This window comes from Aspergillus affinis (assembly GCF_023601865.1).
Source record: "Aspergillus affinis strain CMG 70 chromosome Unknown NODE_135_length_96101_cov_83_922457, whole genome shotgun sequence".
Lineage (NCBI taxonomy): Eukaryota > Fungi > Ascomycota > Eurotiomycetes > Eurotiales > Aspergillaceae > Aspergillus > Aspergillus affinis.
The window spans coordinates 25,662-48,257 of record NW_026515916.1 but is presented as its reverse complement, the minus strand read 5'-3'; the positions used below and the strand labels follow the sequence as shown (position 1 = coordinate 48,257).

General features: G+C 54.7%; 12 protein-coding genes across 12 annotated transcripts; 5 read left to right on the top strand and 7 right to left on the bottom strand.

Annotated features, from left to right (window-relative positions):
* Positions 1-307: 307 nt before the first annotated feature.
* Positions 308-1,483, bottom strand: KD926_001731 (uncharacterized protein; the record flags this gene model as incomplete). The annotated part of the gene is made up of 2 exons (XM_053105310.1): positions 308-1,162; positions 1,247-1,483. The coding sequence occupies 2 exons, from the start codon at positions 1,481-1,483 to the stop codon at positions 308-310; spliced, it is 1,092 nt and encodes a 363-aa protein (XP_052951501.1).
* Positions 1,484-2,494: 1,011 nt separating this feature from the next.
* KD926_001730 (SNG1 family protein) lies at positions 2,495-3,904 on the top strand (the record flags this gene model as incomplete). Its single annotated transcript, XM_053105309.1, has 1 exon — positions 2,495-3,904. The coding sequence occupies one exon, from the start codon at positions 2,495-2,497 to the stop codon at positions 3,902-3,904; it is 1,410 nt and encodes a 469-aa protein (XP_052951500.1).
* A 155-nt stretch (positions 3,905-4,059) lies between these two features.
* On the bottom strand, positions 4,060-5,163 carry KD926_001729 (putative cell wall organization protein/glutathione transferase; the record flags this gene model as incomplete). Its single annotated transcript, XM_053105308.1, has 3 exons — positions 4,060-4,181; positions 4,236-4,985; positions 5,040-5,163. 3 exons carry the CDS (start codon positions 5,161-5,163, stop codon positions 4,060-4,062), a joined length of 996 nt encoding a protein of 331 aa, XP_052951499.1.
* Positions 5,164-5,325: 162 nt separating this feature from the next.
* KD926_001728 (uncharacterized protein) lies at positions 5,326-7,362 on the bottom strand (the record flags this gene model as incomplete). Its single annotated transcript, XM_053105307.1, has 1 exon — positions 5,326-7,362. One exon carries the CDS (start codon positions 7,360-7,362, stop codon positions 5,326-5,328), a length of 2,037 nt encoding a protein of 678 aa, XP_052951498.1.
* Positions 7,363-8,088: 726 nt separating this feature from the next.
* On the bottom strand, positions 8,089-9,343 carry KD926_001727 (SDR family oxidoreductase; the record flags this gene model as incomplete). Its single annotated transcript, XM_053105306.1, has 6 exons — positions 8,089-8,210; positions 8,267-8,417; positions 8,476-8,675; positions 8,754-8,917; positions 8,979-9,237; positions 9,289-9,343. The coding sequence occupies 6 exons, from the start codon at positions 9,341-9,343 to the stop codon at positions 8,089-8,091; spliced, it is 951 nt and encodes a 316-aa protein (XP_052951497.1).
* A 644-nt stretch (positions 9,344-9,987) lies between these two features.
* KD926_001726 (uncharacterized protein) lies at positions 9,988-10,635 on the top strand (the record flags this gene model as incomplete). Its single annotated transcript, XM_053105305.1, has 2 exons — positions 9,988-10,047; positions 10,135-10,635. 2 exons carry the CDS (start codon positions 9,988-9,990, stop codon positions 10,633-10,635), a joined length of 561 nt encoding a protein of 186 aa, XP_052951496.1.
* A 534-nt stretch (positions 10,636-11,169) lies between these two features.
* On the top strand, positions 11,170-12,856 carry KD926_001725 (cytochrome P450; the record flags this gene model as incomplete). The annotated part of the gene is made up of 4 exons (XM_053105304.1): positions 11,170-11,536; positions 11,593-11,793; positions 11,846-12,597; positions 12,659-12,856. 4 exons carry the CDS (start codon positions 11,170-11,172, stop codon positions 12,854-12,856), a joined length of 1,518 nt encoding a protein of 505 aa, XP_052951495.1.
* Positions 12,857-12,887: 31 nt separating this feature from the next.
* Positions 12,888-15,200, bottom strand: KD926_001724 (transcription factor domain-containing protein; the record flags this gene model as incomplete). The annotated part of the gene is made up of 6 exons (XM_053105303.1): positions 12,888-13,258; positions 13,313-13,608; positions 13,666-13,772; positions 13,832-14,807; positions 14,865-14,919; positions 14,966-15,200. 6 exons carry the CDS (start codon positions 15,198-15,200, stop codon positions 12,888-12,890), a joined length of 2,040 nt encoding a protein of 679 aa, XP_052951494.1.
* Positions 15,201-15,353: 153 nt separating this feature from the next.
* On the bottom strand, positions 15,354-16,102 carry KD926_001723 (uncharacterized protein; the record flags this gene model as incomplete). Its single annotated transcript, XM_053105302.1, has 2 exons — positions 15,354-15,917; positions 15,995-16,102. 2 exons carry the CDS (start codon positions 16,100-16,102, stop codon positions 15,354-15,356), a joined length of 672 nt encoding a protein of 223 aa, XP_052951493.1.
* A 643-nt stretch (positions 16,103-16,745) lies between these two features.
* KD926_001722 (glycosyltransferase family 69 protein) lies at positions 16,746-18,108 on the top strand (the record flags this gene model as incomplete). The annotated part of the gene is made up of 3 exons (XM_053105301.1): positions 16,746-17,351; positions 17,412-17,637; positions 17,696-18,108. 3 exons carry the CDS (start codon positions 16,746-16,748, stop codon positions 18,106-18,108), a joined length of 1,245 nt encoding a protein of 414 aa, XP_052951492.1.
* A 212-nt stretch (positions 18,109-18,320) lies between these two features.
* KD926_001721 (alpha subunit of putative methylmalonyl-CoA decarboxylase) lies at positions 18,321-20,138 on the bottom strand (the record flags this gene model as incomplete). The annotated part of the gene is made up of 3 exons (XM_053105299.1): positions 18,321-18,799; positions 18,863-19,445; positions 19,524-20,138. The coding sequence occupies 3 exons, from the start codon at positions 20,136-20,138 to the stop codon at positions 18,321-18,323; spliced, it is 1,677 nt and encodes a 558-aa protein (XP_052951491.1).
* Positions 20,139-20,356: 218 nt separating this feature from the next.
* On the top strand, positions 20,357-22,361 carry KD926_001720 (putative pyruvate carboxylase; the record flags this gene model as incomplete). Its single annotated transcript, XM_053105298.1, has 2 exons — positions 20,357-20,397; positions 20,444-22,361. 2 exons carry the CDS (start codon positions 20,357-20,359, stop codon positions 22,359-22,361), a joined length of 1,959 nt encoding a protein of 652 aa, XP_052951490.1.
* Positions 22,362-22,596: the final 235 nt, after the last annotated feature.

Below are 22,596 nucleotides of genomic sequence, written 5' to 3'. Positions count from 1 at the left end.
GACAGATCGTGACGTCGTTTGTCCTCCAGGAACAAAAAAAAAACTACAGCAACTACAGACTACGAATACCAAACGGGGACAAAAAAAAAAAAAAAGGGAGAAATAATGATACCCGGAATACATTGTAAAGGAAGATAGTTAGGACTGTTGAATTAGGTCATTCAACCTCAAACATCAAAAAGAAAAGAAAAAACCAGTATGCAATCTTTCCTCAAACCCTTGTTTGCATAGTCCGTTCGGCCGGACCCCAACGGTACCTTGAGTCAATTCCATCCATTCTCAGGTGTAAAAGTCAAGGTGCGGCGGCTTAAGACTTGTCCGCGGGCATCGCCTCAGATGCCATTTCCTCGTCGCTGTAAGCCGGAGGCAGCTCGTCCGCGGCCTCGGTCATCAAGCCCTGCTTCTCGCCCACGGTGCCTCGTTCTTCCGAGGGCTTGGAGCCGGAGCGGCGATAGCGTTGCCAGAGAAAGACAACGATCTGACCGACCAGCATTCCCAGAGCGCTGGCAGCCAGTCCGGCCAACACGCCCAGGATGGCCGGTACGACGATGAAGCGCACGACCCGGGAGAAGGTGCGCTCCCAGTGGCCGTGGTGCATGTGATGGTGGTGGTGGGGGGGAGGAGGGGGACCCTTCATGTCACCCTCCGGACCGGGACCGTGGTGAGGCGGGAAAGGAGGGTGTCCCAATCCGTGGGGCCGGCCTCCGCAGTGCGGTCGAGGGCCGCCGAGTCCCAGCACGCGGGCCCGGGCAGCGTGGAAAAGGCTGCGGATGCGATCGAACAAGAGCCGTTTCAGACACTTGGGCTTGCCCCGGCACTGCCTCCAGGACACGCGAGACGGAGCGGTTTCTTCGATCGTGGCCTTGGCCAGGAACAGGTTGGCGGCGGAGTCGTGGACCAGGTGGAGGGCCACGGTGTCGAGGGGAACGGGGTGGCCATCCAGGTCAAGAACAGTAAAGCGGACGGCCACCATGTCCATCGGCTCGTCGGGTGGGGTCTGAAGCGGCATCATTTCAACCGCGTATCCCAGATCAATAGGGTCCGACTCTTGGCCGTCGGACAAGCGACGCTGGACGGCGGTCAAGTGAGTCGGCGGCGGGGGAGGGAAGATGGGGCGGTCGTTGGCCAGCAAGAATCCATTTTCAACCGAAAAGTTCAACGACTAGGGCGCATCAGTGATGTTCATCTTTTCGATTCGGAACCAAGGGGAGTCCACGATCCTCCCCCCAGGCAGAGGGACACCTACCAGAGAAGTTTCGAAGCCGTCAGTCCAGCTGACCTTGCCACTCTCGTCGACCTCCCGGAACGGGCATTCGGTGCAGCCCAGAATGACTTCCTGCTGGCTGGCCGCCAATGACTCCAACGGACGAAGAGTCATATCGTCGAGAGGGGCGACGGCGTCGACTTCGGATTCGGGGACGACGAGCAAAGCATTGGCGCCTAGAGCGATAGCGCTCCCGACCAGGAACGGACGGACGATCATGGCGGCGAAAGTTGAAAAGCGGATCCCACAGCGACAGGTAGGATCGCGAGAAACAAACGAGAGACCAGGGTAGATTAGTTTGATGGGTTGAAAAAGAGTCAGAGCGTGACGATGACGATGACAAGAAAGATGAAGATGAAGATGAAGATGCGAGAAGACGGAGGCGGGCGGAAGAAGGGCGGCAACAAAGGAAGGGATGGCTGAGCCCCCGCTGATTGGCTGACGAAGGCGACGGAGCAGGTGACGCAGCAGCTAGTACTGATAAGGCTTAGTTGACGCATCACGCGTGGGGCCCGATCGGGGTAGTCACGTGAGAGTCCCGAAATAGCGACTGCCGGGAGGCACTCAGGCACTCAAGCAGTCCTGTTCGTCTTCCTGATGGTGTTGGCTCTTAAAGACAGAGCGAGAGAACGAGAGAGAGAGAGAGAGAGAGGGGGGGGGGGGAAAGACATCCTTTTTCGTGCAGGGGGCAACAGGCATCCTCTCTCTCGCAGTAACTACGCACCGAGTTCTCCTCGGACAATCCGCACTCTCCAACACACATCGTTTCAGCCTGCCTTAGGGCCACCTCATACTTCGTACTCGCTCTCGGCTCTCAGGCTTCCAGGCTTCCAGGCAGAGTTCGGATAGCGTCAGCCGGTCTTCCGCTGAGTCAGCGGGAGATCGCCCGGGATCGGTTCTTGCGCTAGTCCTCATATAGACTAGCGTTGCCCCTCGGTTCTTCAACCGTTAGAACTCCATCTCCTCATGCAATCTTCATCGATGAACATTCAGAAACTCAGAAAAGATCTTGACAAGTGGATCGTCAATGTGGTACTATAGGTATTCCTTCCACCGTCATGGTCGGTACTCGGCCTCCGATATGCCGACATCCCCTACCCCGAAAGTAAGATATTAAACCCATAACTTAGAATATATAACCATGCATCCCTCGACAACCTTATCAACTACCCCCTATGATACCTTCATAAATCGACCGTCTACTCCCACTTGACCCAATTGATATTCAACATGGGGGTCCGCAAGCAGTTTGCTCTGGCCGTGGCGGGCAGCTTTGTCCTTCTCCAAATCCTGTTCCTTGTCAATATGTCCTACCTCTATGGGACGCAGTTCCGCAGCTCAACTCGCTTCCACAACATGAAGATTCTCTACGTGGACTATGACGGCGGTGCCGTGGGCCAGTCCGTGCTCGATGCATACGCCACCCTTCGAGGCGACAGTTTCCCTACGCTGCAAAGCTCCGACGTCGAAACGTTTCCAACACCTCGCGAGGTAAGAGCGGCGGTCTGCAGCGGAGACTACTGGGGCGCCGTGTATGCCAATTCACAGGCGTCGACGAACCTCACCTCGGCCTTGAAAGGAGACGGGAGTCCGTACGACAGCGCGAACGCACTCACTTACATCTGGAACGGCGCCCGGTATCCCGCCATGTCGATGAGTGCTGTCTACTCTAGCCTACAAACCCTGTTCGCCGTCACCCGCTCGATGTACTACGCGAAGAACGCCTCGGTCGTGCTTTCCTTTGCCAATCTAACCAGTCCGACTGCGTTGCAAGCCCTCCTTGACCCGATCCAGGCCACGGAGGTCAATCTCAAAGTGACGGAGCAAGGGACACGCGTGCTCTATAATACGGTGTCATTTGTCATGCCCATCATTCAGCAGTTTTTCTTTATGATGGCTCTGAACGGCATCTCTGCCCAGTTCAAGATCTTGACCAAGCTGGGCTGGCACGCGAACGGGCTGCTACGCATGTGTATCTCGGCCGCATACACCTTCGTCGGGGCCCTGTGCATGGTCGCCTACATCTGGTCCTTCCGGGAGTCCTGGGAGGTGAATGGAAACCAGTTCGCCCTGTCGTGGATGGCCATCTGGCTCTACATGCATATCAACTTCCTCATCATGGACATCCTCACCACCTTCGTCCCCATGCAATTCATGCCCTTCTGCGTTCTCACCTGGGCCATCGTGAACGTGGCCAGCACTATCAGTCCGTTCGAACTGAGCCCGGGCTTTTTCCGCTGGGGATACGCCCTCCCCGCACACGAGACCTACCAGGTCCTCGTCCAGATCTGGAGCAACGGCTGCGATAGTCAGCTGCACCGTGCCCTCCCCGTCATGTTCTCCTGGTGGGTCATCGCCTTGGGTACCGCCATATTCTCCGTCCGCCACCGATGCAACGCCGCCTTGGCGGCGGAGCGCGCTGCCATGCAACCGGCATCCAGAAGGGCCTCCAAGGAATCCGAATCGTCGGCTCCAAGCAAGCTTGACGGCGAGACGGCGCGACAGCCCGGGACTCGCAATTCCAGCGTTGACCAGATCCTGCCGCAGCGCCGGCGTGACACGGCTGAATCGATTCGCCTGGAGCAGCTGGCATACGGTCCCAGCTTTCCAGCGCCTCTAGGCCGAGAACATCACCCGTAACGCATGTGAGCTTGATATTGGGTGAGGCGTTCGGTGTACAGGATGGCTTGCCGGTGCTTTTATCCCGTCGACGGCTTGTGAATATCTTACCCTAGATGTTGCTGCGGCAAATCGATCATACTATGTATACTTAATTGTAATTTAGAGAATAAAAATTAGACATCAATATGGCCAATTCGCAGTCTACTCCAATCCTCCTCAACGCCCGACTCCACGTTGGGAATTGGTCCCATCGGGGTGATAGCCTTGGGGTTGATATCGCCGTGGCTCTTCGTGTCTACTCCATGTTAGCTAAACAATATCCGTCGGAGGAACCGATCCTAGCACTTACAGTTTTCTTTGATATGTCTGAAGTCTGTCGACTCCCGGAAGCCGCGAACATCCCAGTAAAGGTTCTTCAGCCAATTATGGATCACCGGATAGTCGTGACGGATGATGCCCAGATTGCATTTGAAATGCTGGACGTAGATGGAATCAAACCGAATGATCGTCGCATAGGTCCTCAGATCCAACTCCGTCAACTGTTGTCCTAGGATGAAAGGTCCTCCGTTCTGGCTAATCAACGCTTCAAGCTTATTCAGAGCGCGAAAGACTACGGGGACCGCCCGGTCGTAGCTGTCCTGCGAATCCGCGAACCCGGTTTTATACACTCCGGCGTTGAGATCCGACTGCAGCCATGGCGAAAGCTCATCGATCTGCGGCTCCAGCGCCTTCGGATACAGATTGAAACCGGGATCTGGTGGCAGGATGGAATCGAACGCGGTTGGAAGCCAGCGTAGTAATTCTGCCGACTCGTTGTTCACGATCGTCTCGGTCTCTTTGTCCCAGAGCACAGGGACCGAGTACCGACCTTTGTAGTTCGGATCGGCCTTGAAGTAGATCTCGTGCAAGAAGGTGCTGCCATACAAGTGGTCGACGGTAGCGTTCTCGTATTCATCGTCGGATTGAGGGAATCGCCAGCCTGGCCAGCCGTTGGCGTCGCCCTTGGGATACGGCTTGACGATGGACACCGAGAGGATGTCCGTGAGACCTCGCAGGTGCCGCACCAAGTTGACCCGGTGGGCGAAGGGACAGAAAAGACCTAGGCACTATCAGCGATGAGGGGAAATTAAACTATTCGGGCCGGTGCTCGTACCTATGTAGAGATGGTAGCGCCCCGCGGCCGGCTTGAAGGGGCCGTTCTCTGAGATGACTCCGTGCCATCCGTCGGTGGTGCCGACCTGGTGAATTGCGGAGTCGGAAGGGGTCGTCGCCGTCATCTTGGTCGAAATATTCCTCCTGTATGTGAGGAGGAGATGGAAGAGGAATGAAACGCGGAGCCGGACGAGGGCGAGCTTTATCGCCGGTCGACTGCCCCGCGGATGACGCCATACGGACGCTGGAGCCCTAATTCCCCGGGTGCATCAATCTACGAGAATCCATCATCCCAAAGCCACTCGGTCGATTCCGGACCAGCGCACCAGCTCGTAATCCACTATGTCCATCCATCGATAGTTGAGTCTCGGTTGGCCGCGCATCTGCCTTAGAACTGATCGCGGTACGTCGTTGACTTCCATCCACCTGTCCCGGTTGCTGATGGTAACATCACTGTGAGTGAGAAACCAGAGAACGAACAGCAGCATGATACCCATAAATGCGATGCGCCATTTCAGCAGGACCCTCTGTTGCTCCGGCAGTAAATCGGCGCTGTCCGAGCCCCGCTGGAAGACGTCGAAGTCCCAGCCCTCCCAGCCGGTCTGCACAGCCGCCCCGCCTGTCGCCTTCGACGCCTGCTTCTTCTCGCCACGGATCTTCGTCATCCATGCCGCCCAGGGAAGATCTAGGCGAGTAGCGCCCTGTCCGTACGGCGTCGGACGGTAGATGGCGCCGGGGTAGTTCTGGCGCACGATCCGGGGCAATTTGGGGCTGTCTTTGGGTGGACCGAGGGGCTTGTACTTCCGCAGCGGCTGGGCAGTAAGTCGCGGCTTCGGTGGGGTTGCCAACGGGCCCCATTGCTGGAGGGGTGCGTTGTTGTTGTTGTTGACGACGTTGGCGGTGCTGGCAGTCGCTTCGTGAGAGACGGGCACGGGGGGAGCGAGTACCTCCGGGGCGAACATGTTCCCATGGATGCCACTGGAATTGCCTTGGACGGCCTGCGTAGGCTGACCGGCCGACTGATTGGCCGACTGATTGCCAAACAGATTCGTGTTCTGCGCTATGGCCGGATCAACGAGGACCGTATACTCGACGGCAGCCGAGTCCCTGGCCGGTGGCTTGTTGCGTTTGGACCGCTTAAAGCGATCAGGTCGGAGATGCTTGAATCTGTCGGAATGCGAATTTCCCGGCAGCTGCTTCACGAGAGACTTGACCTGCTTCGCACTTGGCTTGGGCGGCTTCTTGCCCGACTTGTCCTGCAACGTCAAGCGTGAGAGGTCCTTCACCAGATCCACCGGAAGGCGAGACTTCTGGTTGCCTTTCCACGGGTTGGGCTCTTTCACTAGGGCCTTGTCCTGATGTTCGCGAATGCGAGCTCGCTTTCGAGGTCCACTCTGCTCCAAAAGATCTAGACGGAACTCAGGATGCTCCTGCTTCTTCGTCTCCGAGCTAGGAACGACGTCAGGCGTGCCGTCCAAATAATCCCACGCCGGCTTTGAAGCCAGATTTACCGGCTTCGTATGGTGCAGATGGATTTTCTCGTCGTCGCTGTCATCGTCGTCTGAGGGATCCGTGGGTGGGGAGCCACCTCGAGTCCTATCTGCATCGAATAGAGCCGTGTCTTGGGAAGATTCGGACTCGTCGCCGAACGATCTCGGGCTTTCGTTGTTTAAACCTTGTCTTTGGTCGCAATCCTCCAGCTCGTCGTCCAAGGACAGCCCCTGAAGACCGCTTTCCTCGATCTGCCGCCACTCGGGGGGAGCATGACTGGCTCTATTCTCTTCTACACTTCCCTCCTCCTCACCCGTCCCCATTTCTGTCGGAAGGTCATTCTCCAGCTGATTGTCGAGCTGCCGCAATCTCATCATTTTCTGTACCAGCATCCTCGCAGTATCCACCTTGTCGCCATTTCCAATCTTCGCTTGATCCGCGACTTTCGTAAAGGCGCTTTTCAACTCTCCCAGTTCGCTCTGAAGAGACTGCGTGACCCCCACAGAGGTCGACAAGTCCGTCTGCAGCCCCGAGATTTCCTTTTCACGTCGCTCAGCCTGACTCTTGTATTGCTTGCTCTTCTCCACCGCCTCCCGAGCCATCGCCAGATTTTTTTGACTCTCCTCGAAATGCCGCTCTTTCTCCTCCTCGGCCGTCGTGCAGCGGCGTTCGATGGACACCACTTTGCGTTTGTATTTGTTTGCTTCATTCTTCTCTTGGCTCATCGCCTCCTTAAGGGATTGGGATTCCCCTCGGACGCGCTCAAGCTCCTCAGCTAGAGCGTTGTACTGCTCTTTGAGGTCATCGTCTTTTCGTCCTCCCCGAGATGCCATGATGTGATCAATACTAGGCTAAGTTCCTTGGATAAACGGTTAGCTTGCTTTTGTCTTTCTTGCGGGATGATGGACCTAGACCTGTCGCGTTGATGGTTCCTAGAGTTTGTATTTGGGGGTTAGGGTAGATGGAAATGAGTTTATAGATACGGTATGATGCTTAGAAAGTGTAGTATAGGTGTAATAAAAGCTGTAAAAGTGTAGAGAAATGTATGTTGTAAATAGCGTTGGTTACTGTAAATACTCGAGTATGTTGAATTGATTGGTGTGGTATATAGTTCTCGAGCGAAATGTCTGGGGAAAGGTCCAGGACGTGGACCCCCGTTATTTATATCGACACCAGCCTTATGCACGAGCATTACAAAGGCTTCGTTGAAGTACAGTCCGTTGCAAGTGATGCACAATAGACTCAGAAGGGACATTGGTCTAGTGGGATGGAAGATTCCAAACTTCTCAACGGAGCGCGAGCTGGCGGGAGGAAAAGGATATTTAACACCGCTTCATCATTGTTTGGTACACGGCACCTTCCACCTGGGTGACAAGGTCATTGTCCTAAGATATGGACTCTTTGTCTAGTCACCTCAACGATCGTTGTCGCGCGTAAAACTGAGGATTCAACAAAGACGACAGAACGAAACAAAGAGTGAAAAGGCGGGGAAATCCGAACAGTTACAGCAGTATGTACAAAAAGATATTCAAAATACGATCGCTCAGGCGACTACTTACTTACAACTTCGACTTCTGTCCCTTGACGTTGGGAACCGCATCTCCCGATAGGAGAAAATCGGGGTAGTTTAGATTTCCGAATGCTGCACCTCCGGCAGACATGCGCCAGGATGCTCCATCCACTATAGGGCCAATATCAGCTTCCATATGCTACCCGCAGAGCGAGAGAACTGCTTACCAACGAGCGTCTGCCCGGATACATAACTTCCGCTGTCGGCGAAGAGATACACCGTGGCGTCCGCGATGTCACGGATGGAGCCAAATCGGCCGAGCGGCTGCGATCTAGTATACTCTTCAATAGTATTAGAGGGAAGCAGGCGGTCCAGACCCTGCGCGACGTTAGCGAGGAATTTCGGAAGGTTGAATATTCCCCAGCGACGGGCTTACCTCAGTTGAAGCGATGGGGCCCGGGGCGATGATGTTTGAGGTCACTCCGAGCGGGCCAAACTCGATGGCAACGCTGTGCGACAAGGCGTCAACACCGGCCTTGGCTACAGACACATGGGTCTGGAAGGGCATGGTCCTGTAATGAATGGTCGCGCTGACAAAGATGATGCGTCCGCCGGTACCGGCTGGCGACGGGGTCACTAGCAAGGGGGAATGGATAGATAAGTATATCGTGACTCGCTAAAGAATCTACAGGGAGGGTTTGGAGGTAATCTCACAGGTCTTGGGGTCTACCTTATGCTTGTTGGCAGACTCCACTAGGTAGGGCAGCGTAGTCTTGAGCGTGTTGTAGGAACCCAGCACATCGATATCCATCACGGACTTGAAGGCATTGGGCGACAATTGGTTAATAGAGGCGAGGAAGTTGCCCGCCGCACCGGCACTATACGAGGCATGTCATGTTAGACGAGGAGCGCCCAGAGGGTCGCGTTGGGTCGACGTACATCACAAAGTCAATGGCACCGAATTCCTTGATACAGCGATCCACGGCGCTCTGGAGACTCTCAAGCTTGCGCACGTCGACGGCCCCGACGCCAATGACTTTGGCCCCCGGGCGAGCCGTGGCAATGTCTCGCGCCGCCTTTTCGGTCTTCTCGACATTACGGCCTACAATACAGGCATTGGCGCCTAGGTGGACCAGACCGCGGACTTGGGCACTGCAGATGGTGCCCGCACCCCCGGTGCAGAAGACCACTTTATTCGCTGGGTTGGGGTCAGCATCGGTAAGCTGGGCTATAGTAACGGATGACTTACTGAATAGACCGTCCTTCCAGGTGTTGCTGAGATATTCGGGCTTGGGAAGAGACATGATGGCAACAATTGAAGGGGCAGGGTGATATGGAGAGGAAATAGAAAGAGGAAGGAGTCTAGGTGTCAGGTAGAGTAGAAATATAAACAGAAGAGAAGGCGACGAAGGGAGGCGATGAGATGAGAAATCGCAGGTGAACAAAGAGCGATCGGCTCCTTTAGGTACCTCGGCTGCTGCGGACCGACTGGTGTTAGCCTGAGGCAGTGGGCGCGAGCCTGACGGGAGCCTGACAATTTATGCACGGGCACTGACTCATCAGTGCATACAGGATAATTATGCAGTGTCTTTGCGAACCACCATCGCAGGGAATCGAACGGAGGATTCCTTAGTTTTGACTCGGAACTGTGTCGCAAGATGATAACTAGTAATTACTCCGACTAACTCTCTCTCTACCCACTCGGGACTCCCCAGAGACTGACACCAGGTGAGCAATGGCCCGGCGGTGATTGGCGGCGTCGGGCGCGCCTCAGGCCGGCGACGTCACTTTTTTCCTTTTTTTTCTTTCTTTTTTCTCTTCATCTGCTTCTTTCTTCTTCCCGAGGAACTCATCCATCGGAATCCACTTTTCCATCTTGCGCTTGCCTGCTTGCCTCTGCTCCATTCATTCTTTGATATCCTCCCAAGCATCGCAGCGGTTCGTCGTCATGGCGTGTCCCATCACCGTCAGCAAATTTGTCGGCACCGTGTCTCTGGGTCTATTGACGGTACGTCCCACGCCCAACCAACAACATCCCCAATGATCCCGTCGTCCGTCCTGGCTAACGCGTCGGTTGGAATTTGTAATCGCTTAGGGTCTTTCCTACTCCGCATCAGCCGTCACCGTGCCCTCTCTAAGTCTCCTGCCTACCTCCGCCAACGCCGCCCGGTCGCTGCACGAAGTTAAGCGCCTCAACCGGAAACACGGCCTGCGGCTATCGAACCTGGCCAATGGCTGTCTGCTCTTCGCCTACGGCATCTCCCCCAAACACCGCAAGCATCCGTACTTGGTCTGGATGTGCGTGACGTCGGCACTCGGCACCTACGCCCTCGACTACTGGTTCCATCGCGCCGCTGGTTTCAAGCCCTGGCTGCAGAGCTTCGTCCAGGACACGGGGTTCTTGTTCCTTGCTCGGAAGTCGGCGCCTAAGAAGGAGGAGGATCTTGTGGTCGTGGAGGCCGATGAGAATGTGAATGGAGAGAGCGTGCGGAGGGAGCTGGATACCGAGCGACGCTTTCAGCGAGTGCGCGCCGTTTTCTCCGGACTGGCCCTGGCGATGGGCATCGTTGGACTTTGGGGCGATCGGTCGTCTTAGCGGGTGAACCTGGATGATGCGGAGGCTGTTTCATACCAACCGTGATTCTCTGCGAGTGGCGCGCACGATACTGACACCGAGTGCTGCCGTTGTTGGCATCCTTTTTTATTTTCTTTTCTATGTTTTTATTTATATTCTTATTTTCTGGTATTTTCTCTCTGCTCTTTCGGTCTGGTTTCCATGCGGGGATTTCTCTCGTTTAATGGATGGCTATGCAATGTATATTGGCGATTAAAGGATGAGGTCTGGAGTCTTATAGTGATAGGATTTGAATGAAGCGCACACGATTACTATTCCATTCCCCTACTCATAAAGCCGATCGCTCTCCGCTCTCCGCAGTGGCGGCGGGGGTTCGGCGGTCCGCCCCCGCCCCCGCCGACCACCACCAGGATTCGGTGTAGACGTCAGCCGGTGAGATCCCAGTCTACATGACAATTTATATAACAGGAAGTCAGAAAATCATGGTTCATTCCTCTCGGTCCCCTTCACATCTTTGGTTCTTGTCTCCCTAAACCCCCCGACTACCCTCCCAACATGTATCTCATTCTCCTCCTCCCTTCCCTCTGGATCCTCTACCATCTGCTTCATCTCCTCTATAAAACCTTCACTTTACGGTCTCTTTCCTCCGTCCCGGGACCCTTTGTGACCCGGTTGACCAAGCTCTGGTACTTTGATCGCGTGCGACGGGGTCATTTCGAAGAGGACAACGTGCGTCTCCATCGTCAATACGGCCCCGTCGTGCGCATCGCCCCGGACCATTATAGTATCAGCGACCGGACCGCCATCAAGACGGTCTACGGAACGGGCAGCAAGTTCGCCAAAGCGGCCTGGTATGAGGGCTGGAAGCACCCCGATCCCGACCGGTGGACCTTGTTTCCCGACCGCGATGTGAAGCGACACGGTGAGTTGTCTCTTTGACCTGACCAGAAAATGGAAGAGTGCTGATAGGAAATACAGCTGAAACGCGCAAGAGGTTTTCCAGCCTCTATTCGATGACCTCGTTGGTTCACTATGAACAGTTCGTGGATCATTGTGCCGATATCTTCACCCAGAGATTGTCCGGGTTCACGGCGCGCGGGGAAGTTTTCAATCTCGGGCATTGGTTCCAGTGTTATGCCTTCGACGTGATCGGCGAGATCACCTTCGGGCAGAGATTCGGTGAGTCTCTACGGGCTATTTGGAGGATTGTAAAAGACTGACACCCGCGTAGGGTTTCTGGATCAAGGACACGACATTGAAGGCACCATGGATGCGCTCCAGAAGCTGATGGCCTACAGCACGCTGGTGGGGATCTATCCTGAATGGCATCCCCGACTATTCGGTCCGCTAAGCCGCTTCAGCTGGTCTGGGGCCGGCGGTCGAGCCTATATAATGCGGTACGTGGGGGAGAGAATCCAACAGCATAACGCCCAGCCGAAGCGAAACCTCGAGAGCGATACCCTACAAACGCAGGACTTCCTGGAGAAAATGACTTTAGCGCGAGACAAAGATCCCGAAAAGGTCACCGACTATCATCTCTTTATGATGGGCCAATCCAACGTCATTGCCGGCTCGGATACCACGGCCATCAGCCTGTCGGCCATCATGTACTACCTGCTGCATTCGCCGGTCGTGCTGGAGAAATTGCGCCGCGAAATTGATGATTTCACCGTGCAAGGTCGCTGCAGTGCTCGCGTCACGTTCAAAGAAAGTCAAGAGATGCCGTACTTCCAGGCCGTCATCAAAGAAGCTCTGCGTATGCACAGTGCCACGGGCTTGCCCCTGTGGCGCGAAGTTCCGGCAGGCGGAGCAGAGATTGGCGGCTACTTCTTCCCTGGAGGCTCGGTAGTGGGCGTGAACACATGGGTGGCACACTATGACGAGGAGATTTTCCCCGACGCAAAAGCCTTCAAACCGGAGAGATGGATAGAAGCGGAGAACACCCCGGAGAGACTGAAGATCATGAACGACATGTATATGCCGGTGAGTTTACCTCTTGCTACGTTTCGTTGAGCGTCGAACGGATAGCACTAACGCGTAACAGTTTGGCCTTGGATCCCGAACATGCATTGGGAAGCATATCTCGATCCTCGAGATGTCCAAGCTGATACCGCGAATCGTTCGCGATTTTGAATTTGGCGTGAGGAGCCAAAAATGGAACACGGAGAATTTCTGGTTCGTCAAGCCAACTGATTTTGAGGTCACCGTCACCAAGCGAAGGTCGGGCCAGACATCCACGTAAATTAAAGACCCCCCTGGAAGATTTTAGGCGTTCAAGTTGCGATTTTAGCACCTCCTAAATTAAACCGTTGATATTCCATAATCAGTTCGTTCACTCCCCTCATATCGGTATGGTCGTATCTTGATAGGCCTGTCTCGGTACTCGAAACCATATACTGCTCGTCAACTGCGGTATTCGAGCGAATTCTGGAGACGATAATGCGGGCCAGGTGCCAAAATTCCGGGGCGTAATGCACAAACCCAATCTTCTTCCATATCTCCCCGGGGGTGTTCGGTACGTCTTTGTCTTCTGGCTGGCGCTTGTTCCAGATGCGTCTCCAGTTTTCCAACCCAGTTTGCACTGGTTGCAACGATGACTCGAAGACCAACGAATTTTGCAAATGAAAAGTGAGGGAATGCAACGCTGGTTTAAGGGTTCATCAGCACAAGCGACGTAGTCAAGGCAGGGAGAGCGTACACTGCACGGTAGTGAATAGATTCAACGTTCCCATACTAGCCAGCTCGTGCACCTGCCAGTCATCTAAATCTCGTTGGCAGATCTTCCGAAGCATAGCTGATACCGAAAGTCTCTCGCTCCAGAACATGGATCCCTCCCATTCTGTCAGGAGCGCATAGCATTCCTCGGCTGATCCAGCCTGAAAACACGCTTCTGGGCAAGCGAGGTCCATCTTGAGCTCGGAGACAACCATACGCGGAGGAGAATTGTGGAATATGGTGAGAGCTGCATCAAACAGGAAGACATATGTGAGGGCTCTAGATCCAGCATCAGCACTCTGCCAGCTTTGCTCTTATATTTGATTAAATAACTACCGGATCAGCTCTTCTTGGGCAATAAATTCTCGCCACCACGCATCAGAAGAATGGTTCGTGTTGAAACCCCCGTGAGTGGCAGATTCGAACCCGATCATCCTTGCCAGCTGTTGTCTGTTAGCTCTACTGTTTTCGTGGGGGAAAGCCGGCTTGCTAGGTAACTCACCGTGACCATCATCGCATGCCGGTGCCTTCGAATGCGTGCTTGTGCATCCGTGGAACCTTCTCTTTTCTGTAGCGAGCAAACCAAATAGGTCATCTGAATACATTCTAAGCGTTCTTTCGTCCAATTAGTTGGGTCCTCCCCGATGGCGGATTCCATGCTGTCTCCGGGGTTCTCGCGATGATAGGCGTTGCTAAAAACAAGCTCCTCGACACTGTCCATCCACATCCTGGCATTTCGACCATCGTTATCACGCGGCGACAGGCACGCTCCGATGATGACCATCACGCAAATCAGAGTGGGATGCGCTGTGTCAAGGTCAAATAGCGGTCTGTGCACTATGGGACAGCTGGGATACCACAGTGACCAGAAGTACTCTAGAAAGCGACGAATGTTTTGGGGAGCAAAAAAGGAGGAACATGTCTCTTGAACTGCTGGTGTCCAATCTATCTTGATGATGTGTGTATTCTGCTTCGTGGAAATGACAGAACGGAGGATTTGCACAATTTCTTCGTTTATGGGAAGAAGAGGATCGGATTCCTCTGAAGCTGCTCGGGGAAATTCGATGGCTTTAAAGAAATTGTCGGTCGAGCTCCCGAGGTCGGGCAACAGATCCAGATAGGATGGCTCCGGAGGACATTTCTTTTCCCCGAAGGCCTGCGCATAGGCATGCACTGCATGATTCAGCACTAGACTCTGTCTCTGCTCGAGTGTTTTTCGATCTAGGAATGTGGCCATTCCCTTTGCACTGGTAAAGTACGCCAGATACTCTAATCTCTCAGCAACCTCAATACTGCTCGGAGTATGCGGGGTGTACAACCAGTCGAGGGCGGTAAAGTCCAGTGATGAAGGGAGCACAGGAAGTTCATCGAAGTCGCCAGTGCTTTCAATCGGTATGGTTTCGTCTCCCGTGCAGTCCTGCTGGACAGGGAAATTCGCCTTGGACTTGCAGCCTCGTTCATGACGTTTCATCACATCCCTACCGACAATGTCAGTGCGGGGATTTGGGGGAGCGGGCAGTAATGTATGAGCCTACTTTCGAGTAAAGAACTTCCGGCAGAAGCAGCACTCAAACGGCCTCTTCTTATCATCTGTCTCGGTCAGCGACGCGATGAAGCTTTAGATTGATCTGCATACGGGACCTGAGATGCCGTCGAAGATGCTCTAGACGACTCAGACGAGCCAGGCAGACGTTGCATTGCCATTGACCGGGCGCCATGGTCAACTCTGCGCCCACAATATCACCGAAGATTCGAGGGAAGTTTGACGGAGGACGAAGCTTTGTGGGGGGAAGAAAAACGCGGGATTGTTGATCGTGCGGGGAAGGCGTGGCCGAAGTGGAGCCGATCATCTTCCACCTGCCACCTTCCATGACCTGTTCTACTGCTCTACTCTGTTCGACTGGTAGTGTTCCTTACTAGTAGTATGAACTACTCTAATGTATGACAGGTCTTCCTATCCTTTTCGGGTATGTGTTGTTATGTTCAGACCAATAGTTATATACATATACTGTCCTCCCTCCCCTCTAGAGCCACAGCAGTCCGCCCATCAGCAGTGCAAACATTCCCCATTGCCTAAGACCGGGCTGAACCTGACTGGCACGGCTGTTCGCATCATCTTTTTGATCGTCATCGTCCTGACTGCTGCTTGCTCCCCCGTTGATCCACGGCTGGCCGGGTAAGGAGGCGTTGCTGCCAGCCACCTCCTGGGGTTCCAGCAGTTCATTCTCTACCAACTTGCAGTCAACTCGATAGTCCGACTTATCGATGCTGTTAGACACCGAGATAGGCAGGTCAAACACCGTGTAGTAGTCCGTTCCATTCCACCGGAAGGACTGGTGCATGGAGATGTTGTAGTCGCCTCGCGCGGAACCGGAGCCCCCTTGACCGTCACCCACGAGACAGTCCGGCCACGTCCAGTCGACATGTTTCACGGTGGACGAGGGTTCCAGGTCGAGCACTGGGCCGACGTAGGAGTCAGAATCTGTCGAGGTGCCATTGGAGATGGTGAAGTTTTTAGAGGTGTCGGTGGAGGTGAGGAAGAGGTTGATGTTGTGGAATTCGGTGTCCGACGAGGAATCGTGAGAGAGCTGGCCGTTGCCGGAGACGTCGATGGCGACTTGAAGCGTGTCTACTCCCACTGAATCAGAGAAGGGAAGCAACGGACTAGGACGAAGCGGTACTTGCCTCCGCCCAGCGGAGTGTTGGGCTGCGGCGCGTCGACAATCGCCAACCCGGGGGTATAGATCTGGCCGTTGACGACGGTGAAGGCCATGATGGGCATGAAACAGCGACGAACGACGGTGAATTCTGCGCGAGATAGGGCTGGGAGCCTATTTCATCTCGGACGAAGCTCTAAAAGCAACGGCCAAAGAGAGCGCCAAGGCGTAATCTCCGGATCTCCACTTCTTGGGGGCAATTTCTATGGAAGTTTTCCCTAGTCTGACTGGTGGAGATTCGGCTATCTCATTTGATGGCAGGCCCCCTGGCTAATTTCCGGCTGAGTCTAGACTTTCGAACGGTGTCATTCGTTCTGTGATGGTTGGTGCCGACTGTGCAGTTCATATCCAGTTTTAATATCATTCTGATTGTCGACCAGGGGGGGGGCAGCGCTATGCTTCGGCTTCATTATTGTCAACAATCAACACTCAACGACCTCCACCGACTCGCCTATAAACGTTGCAACGACGCCTCTTCCAAAAGGACTTCCCCACCACGATGACAGCCTCCAAAACCCAAAAGTCTAAGATGTGATGACTGCGCCGTAATCATCCACCCCCTTGGCAAGGTGGGGACCGGCCACCATGTCTTTACCCCTGTGCTCATCCCTTCAAGACGATCATCTTCACGATGGATGCCAATCACGACACCCCCAATTTTAATCGTCCACCTCTTTTGTGTGATTCTCCTTCAGATCCATGCGTTTGATCTCCCGGCCGGGCCCGGACCCTCTCCGTCGCCCTCAACTCTACCGACGTGTCTTGCAGACGGTGCTCATCCTCTTGCTCATCTGGACCGCCGCCGAAATCACCACCGTCCAGCGCCGCCTCGACCCCCCCTTGGTCTCCGTTGACGACGAGCGCCTCTCGCGCAAATCCCAACAGCACTCCGAGCGCGTGTTCATCGTCGGCATCCACTGGAACAACGAATGGATTCTGCGGAATTACTGGAACCAAGCCGTTACGGACTTGGTCCAGACCCTGGGCCCGGAGAATGTCTATCTCAGTATCTACGAGAGCGGAAGCTACGATAACACGAAGGGGGCCCTCGTCGAGCTGGATCGCATGCTGGACCCCCTCGGCGTCCCGCGAAACGTTACGCTCTCCGACGTGACGCATCAGGATGAGATCGTCCAGCCTCCTATCGGCGACGGATGGCTACAATCCGAACAGACAGGCTCTGAACTCCGTCGCATCCCATATCTATCGCGATTGCGGAATCTGAGCCTCCAGCCGCTAGTGGACCTAGCGAAGCAGGGCATATACTTTGACCGAGTTCTCTTTCTGAACGACGTGGTGTTCACGGTACGTTGGACCCGTTGTGGAACCCATAGCGACACAACTGACCCCGACGGAGTACACTAGACGCAAGATGTTCTTGAACTCCTCCAAACCCGGGACGGCAAGTATGCCGCCGCCTGTTCACTGGACTTTTCGCACCCCCCAGCCTACTACGACACGTTCGCGCTGCGCGATCTCCAGGGCCACGAGCCCATCATGCAGACGTGGCCGTACTTTGACTCGTCCGTGGCCCGACAGGCCCTGAAGCGCATGGAACCAATTCCTGTGGCAAGCTGCTGGAACGGAATCGGTAAGTTGATCTTTATTCGCCCTCCGTCTATTCGGAGGATCCCGACTCACGGATTCAGTTGCGATGCGCGCATCCCCGTTCGTCGCACACGAGAACCCTCTACGCTTTCGCGGGATTTCCGATTCCCTGGCTCAAGAGCATCTCGAAGGCTCAGAATGCTGTCTCATCCACGCGGATAATCCGCTCTCTACCCTGTCGGGCGTCTTTGTGAACCCTCGAGTGCGCGTGGGATACCACGGCGCGGCGTACGAGGCAGTTCATCCGGGGGAGCAATGGCTCACGACCTGGAACATCTGGGCAGGCCTGTGGGAGAATCGACTGAGACGATGGAGTGGCGTGAATCGGAGTAGGAGAGAGGTTCAAAAGCGCGTGGCGCAGTGGGAATTGAAACATGGACAGGAAGAACGGGGCTCGTTCTGCTTGATTGATGAGATGCAGGTTTTGAGACCTTGGGGGTGGGCTCATGTATAGATTGATTTGCTGTTTAGGATCTTCGTGTATATAATTTTGGAATGTACTTATTTAATGATTCATATTTGGTGCTGGTGTACTGGCAAGGAACTCTATCTTCATAGTGCAGGTCATGGTGATATAAACCTATATGGGAAGGCAAGGGGAGATTCCTCTCGCTCTGTGCCTCCGGAGTGGTCAAGTTGGTGGTGATTAAGCTGACGCCGAATCAACTAGGCAAAGACAGGATGAATCTTCCCTGTCGCCCGATTCTCCAACCTTTCTGGGATCATGCTCTCATAAACATGACGCGCCCACGAGCAGCACACCCGTCGAGTATCCTTAGGGTCAATAATCTCTTCCACCCCAAACGCATTCGCCGTACGCACGGGATTCATCAACCGTCGATATTCCTCCTCCAGCTCCTCGTACCGGGCTGCCTTCTGGCCCGCCTTTTCGGCTTCTCGCAGCTCATGCCGGTGGCCGACTTCTATGCCGCCTTCTAGAGGCAGAGATCCCCACTGGCCTGACGGCCAGGCGACCTGCATGACCGGATCGCGCGCGCCTAACATGAGACCTCCTGCCACGCCGTACGCTCGTCGAGTTATCACGTTGAATAGGGGCGTGGTGGTGCTGAAGTATGCCTTGCCGAGTTCAACTCCCCAGCGCATTGTCGCGGCACGTTCGGCTGCGGTGCCTATGGCATAACCGGCTATGTGCATAGATTAGACTAGCGCATCTGCGGTGAAAGAAACCAGGGTCTGGACCAACTTACGGACGTCGATGAATTGGAGAATCGGCAGGTTCGTCACATCGCACAGTTTCAACAACCGCGTCAGCTTCTGGCTTCCAGCAGCGTCTAATGCCCCTCCGTTGACCTCACAGTTCAGCGAGATCACCCCGATCGGTCGTCCTCCCAGTCTCGCTAGCCCCCCGATGGCAGTCCGACCCCAAAGCGGCCCGATCTCGAACCAGGAGTCTCTGTCCACCACGGTTGTGATGATGACGCGCGGGTTGTACATCCTCGTCGGTCGACGGGGGACAATGCGCCGGAGCGCCTCGTCCTCGCGATCTTCTGGATCGTCACTGACGATTGTCGGGGGCGCTTCTCGGCCGCTGTTGGGTAGAAACCCAAGCACCGTGCGGATCTGCTCGTAGCATTCAGCTTCGTTTGCAGCAAGATTGTCGATCGTGCCATTCGTGCAATGAATCATGGGCCCGCCCAGGCTTTGGAAATCTAGATCCTCCTCGAAAGTCGCTTCCTTTACGACTTCCGGCCCGGCGTTGAAAAGCGCACCGACGTCGGCCGCCATGACCGAGAAATGACATGAGACAACGCGTGCGGCACCGAGGCCAATCTAGCAGGGTCAGCTTCACTTAGCCGGTGGATGAAGGCGAAAGGAGCTGCGACGAGCGAGGAAAGGGGGAGCACATACGGCGGGTCCAACAACCGCGCCCAAATTGGGGATCCCTTGGTTCAACTGATCCACGACGTGTCTGTACATGGTAACGTATGGCAGATAACTCCAACCTGCCGTGCGAATTGTCGTCACGCTGCCGCCGCCAGAACTGCCGTCAACCAGCTTCACGACGGGCAACTTCAATGCTAGTGCTAGTTTCTCCAGATAGATGGTCTTCCCCCCGGTCGCGCCATCTGCATGCCCGCTGCGAAGAGAAAAGTCATCCGCAGTCAGCAGCACTCGGCGACCACGCAATTTTCCCATTCCCTGTACATTGTTGCTGGGGATGAACGACGCGGGCTTCTCTCGCATAGGCCCCGTCTTCTCCCATATCACCGTGCCGGACACCGAGCCAATTTCTCGGAAACTGTCGCGATCGAGCAGTAGGTCAAGACGCTCCCGAACCCAAAGTTTGCCGGCTTGCTTTTGGCGGATAAACCCCCTTCGAGTGGGATCCGGGGTAGCTGCGATCGTGCGGAGAGTGTGGATCTGGTCCAGCACGTCGGAGTAGTCCGGGGGTAATCGGGGGGATGTAAGGTGCGAATTGACCTGATCCAAGCGTTTTTTCGCCGATGACTTGTCGTCTGGCATCTTCGCGCATTTATTCTGACCAGAGTTGAAGGTTCAAGAATCAGGAATGTGCCCCCCGAATGTTGATCGTGTCTTGCATCCTTCGCGCTCTGAGGGGTTGTTAGTTAATATTCGTTCTCCGAGGTCCGAGGGAATTCCCCAACAGACATAAGTGTTGGTAGGCTTCACTGAACGGGGACCAGTCCAGTTTCTCCCTTTTTTTTTTACGCTGATCGAAAATGACTGTTCGACCCATTCGGCGACTTTTGATTGCCAACAGGTAATTTGCGCCCAGTTGACTCCCGGCATGGAAGCTGACGAGCCAGAGGCGAGATTGCCGTCCGAATCATTCAAGCTGCGCGCGAATTCTCTCCATCCATTGAGACTTTCGCTCTATATACTGAAGACGATCGCTCTCATTGCGATATTGCTGCCCCCAATCATGTTGTGCCCTTGCCTTCACCGGCAGCATATTTAGATATTTCACTTCTCGTCAGGCTGTGCCGTAAACATGGCATCGACACAGTTCATCCGGGCTACGGCTTCCTGAGCGAAAGTGCCGACTTCGCCAGTCGCATGAACGATGCTGCCATTACGGTTATAGGGCCTGGGGCCGAGATTTTGCAGCGTACGGGTGATAAACTGCAGGCAAAACAACTGGCAGCGCAATGCAGCGTGCCAGTCTTACCGGCTCTTTCACACGCTACTTCTGACATGGCAGAGATCCAGGCCTTTGCAAACCAAGTCCATTACCCAGTTATGATCAAGGCAGTGGATGGCGGTGGAGGGAGAGGGATTCGATTAGTGCGTCAAGAGAGTGAACTGGAGAACGCCATTCGCGGAGCCACGAAAGAATCGCCGTCCCAAACAGTCTTCGTGGAAAAGGCTGCCGTCGACGGGTTTCATCACATTGAGGTGCAGGTGATTGGTGATGGTACTGACGTCCGCCATTTATGGGAGCGCGATTGCAGTGTCCAGCGGCGTTTCCAGAAAAGCATCGAAATCGCCCCGTCGTTGATCTCGAATCGAGATCTGCTCCAGCAGGTCATCGATGCAGCATTGCGCATCGCAAGGTCTATCGGCTATCGATCTCTGGGAACAGTTGAATTCCTGGTCCACCAACAGCGCAATGAATTTTATTTCCTCGAGATCAACCCCCGTCTACAGGTGGAGCACACTATCACCGAGGCTATCACCGGTTTTGATCTGGTGCAGGCTCAATTCCAACTCGCTCAAGGGCGTTCCCTTGTCGAGATCGGCTTGGAGTCCAATCTTTCGATGCCGAAACACAAGCATTCTATCCAACTGCGACTATGTGCCGAGGACGTTCGCAGAGGATTCTCCCTCGGTATGGGCAAGATCACCGAATTTTCCGTGCCGACTGGACACGGCGTCCGTGTCGATACGCATGTAGACATGACTGGATCGAGCCCGGTAGTCGTGGGTGCGCATTTCGATAATCTCCTCGCCAAGATCATCGTCACCGGGTTCAGCTGGGAGGCGGCAGTCGCGAAGTCTCGCCGCGTGTTGGCCGACACAAGGGTTTGCGGTGTGCAAACAAATCTTGACCTTTTGCGAGGAGTCGTGGAGCACGGCGACTTTTTAGCAGGCAATATTGATACGCAGTGGCTCGAGAGACAGCTCCACCCAGCTCTTGAACTGGGGCAAAACATCTCCCAGGCAATCAGCCGTGGAGCCTCTCAGCCATCATTGTCACGGTCTACTGCGGGCTCTTATGTTCCCACTTCGAACCCGCTATTCCGACGCGGAGACGCCTGGTCTCTTGTCCTTGAGCCCCTGAACAGGAGTGTCGAACAGAAAGAGCAGCAGCACCTTCGACTCACTCGCGTTCTTCAGAATGACTTTCCCACTTCCATGGCTGCGGAGGTCGAATATACTACGGTATCCTCAGTTGCGGCCTACCGACTCCAACTTAATGCGACCTCCACGGCAGCTTCGGCCTTGGTCTCGTCGTCTCATCGCCGCGGAGACACGCAAAACCCGCGACACATTGTGCTGCCGTTGTCAGGGAAACTGATCGAGCTGCTGGTTGAACCAGGACAGACGATCGCCGAAAATCAGGTTGTGGCTTTTGTCAAACAGATGAAAATGGAGCTCGAAGTACGCAGTCCGCGAACGGGGCGAGCCCGATGGGTTCATGAGATGGAAGACGATGAAGAAGACGTGGCGGAAGGGATGTTGCTGGTAGAGCTGGAGGACGAGGGGTTGCGGGGGAAGTTATGATCCAAGCATGTATACAATTCAGGTACTCTCGAATATCTCGGGGAATGTCGATGTGAATGAAGCATGATGATTGAGGCAATACACAAAGTAAAGGACAAAGTACTAGAAAGCAGAAGGGGAAGTGGATCCGCCGATCGTCACATGGGCGGCAGAGGTCACCGCCCGCCGTTGATATCATCGCCGTCTTCGCCTTGGATTTCGGCGTCACCTCTGGCTTCTACTAACTGCAGACTAA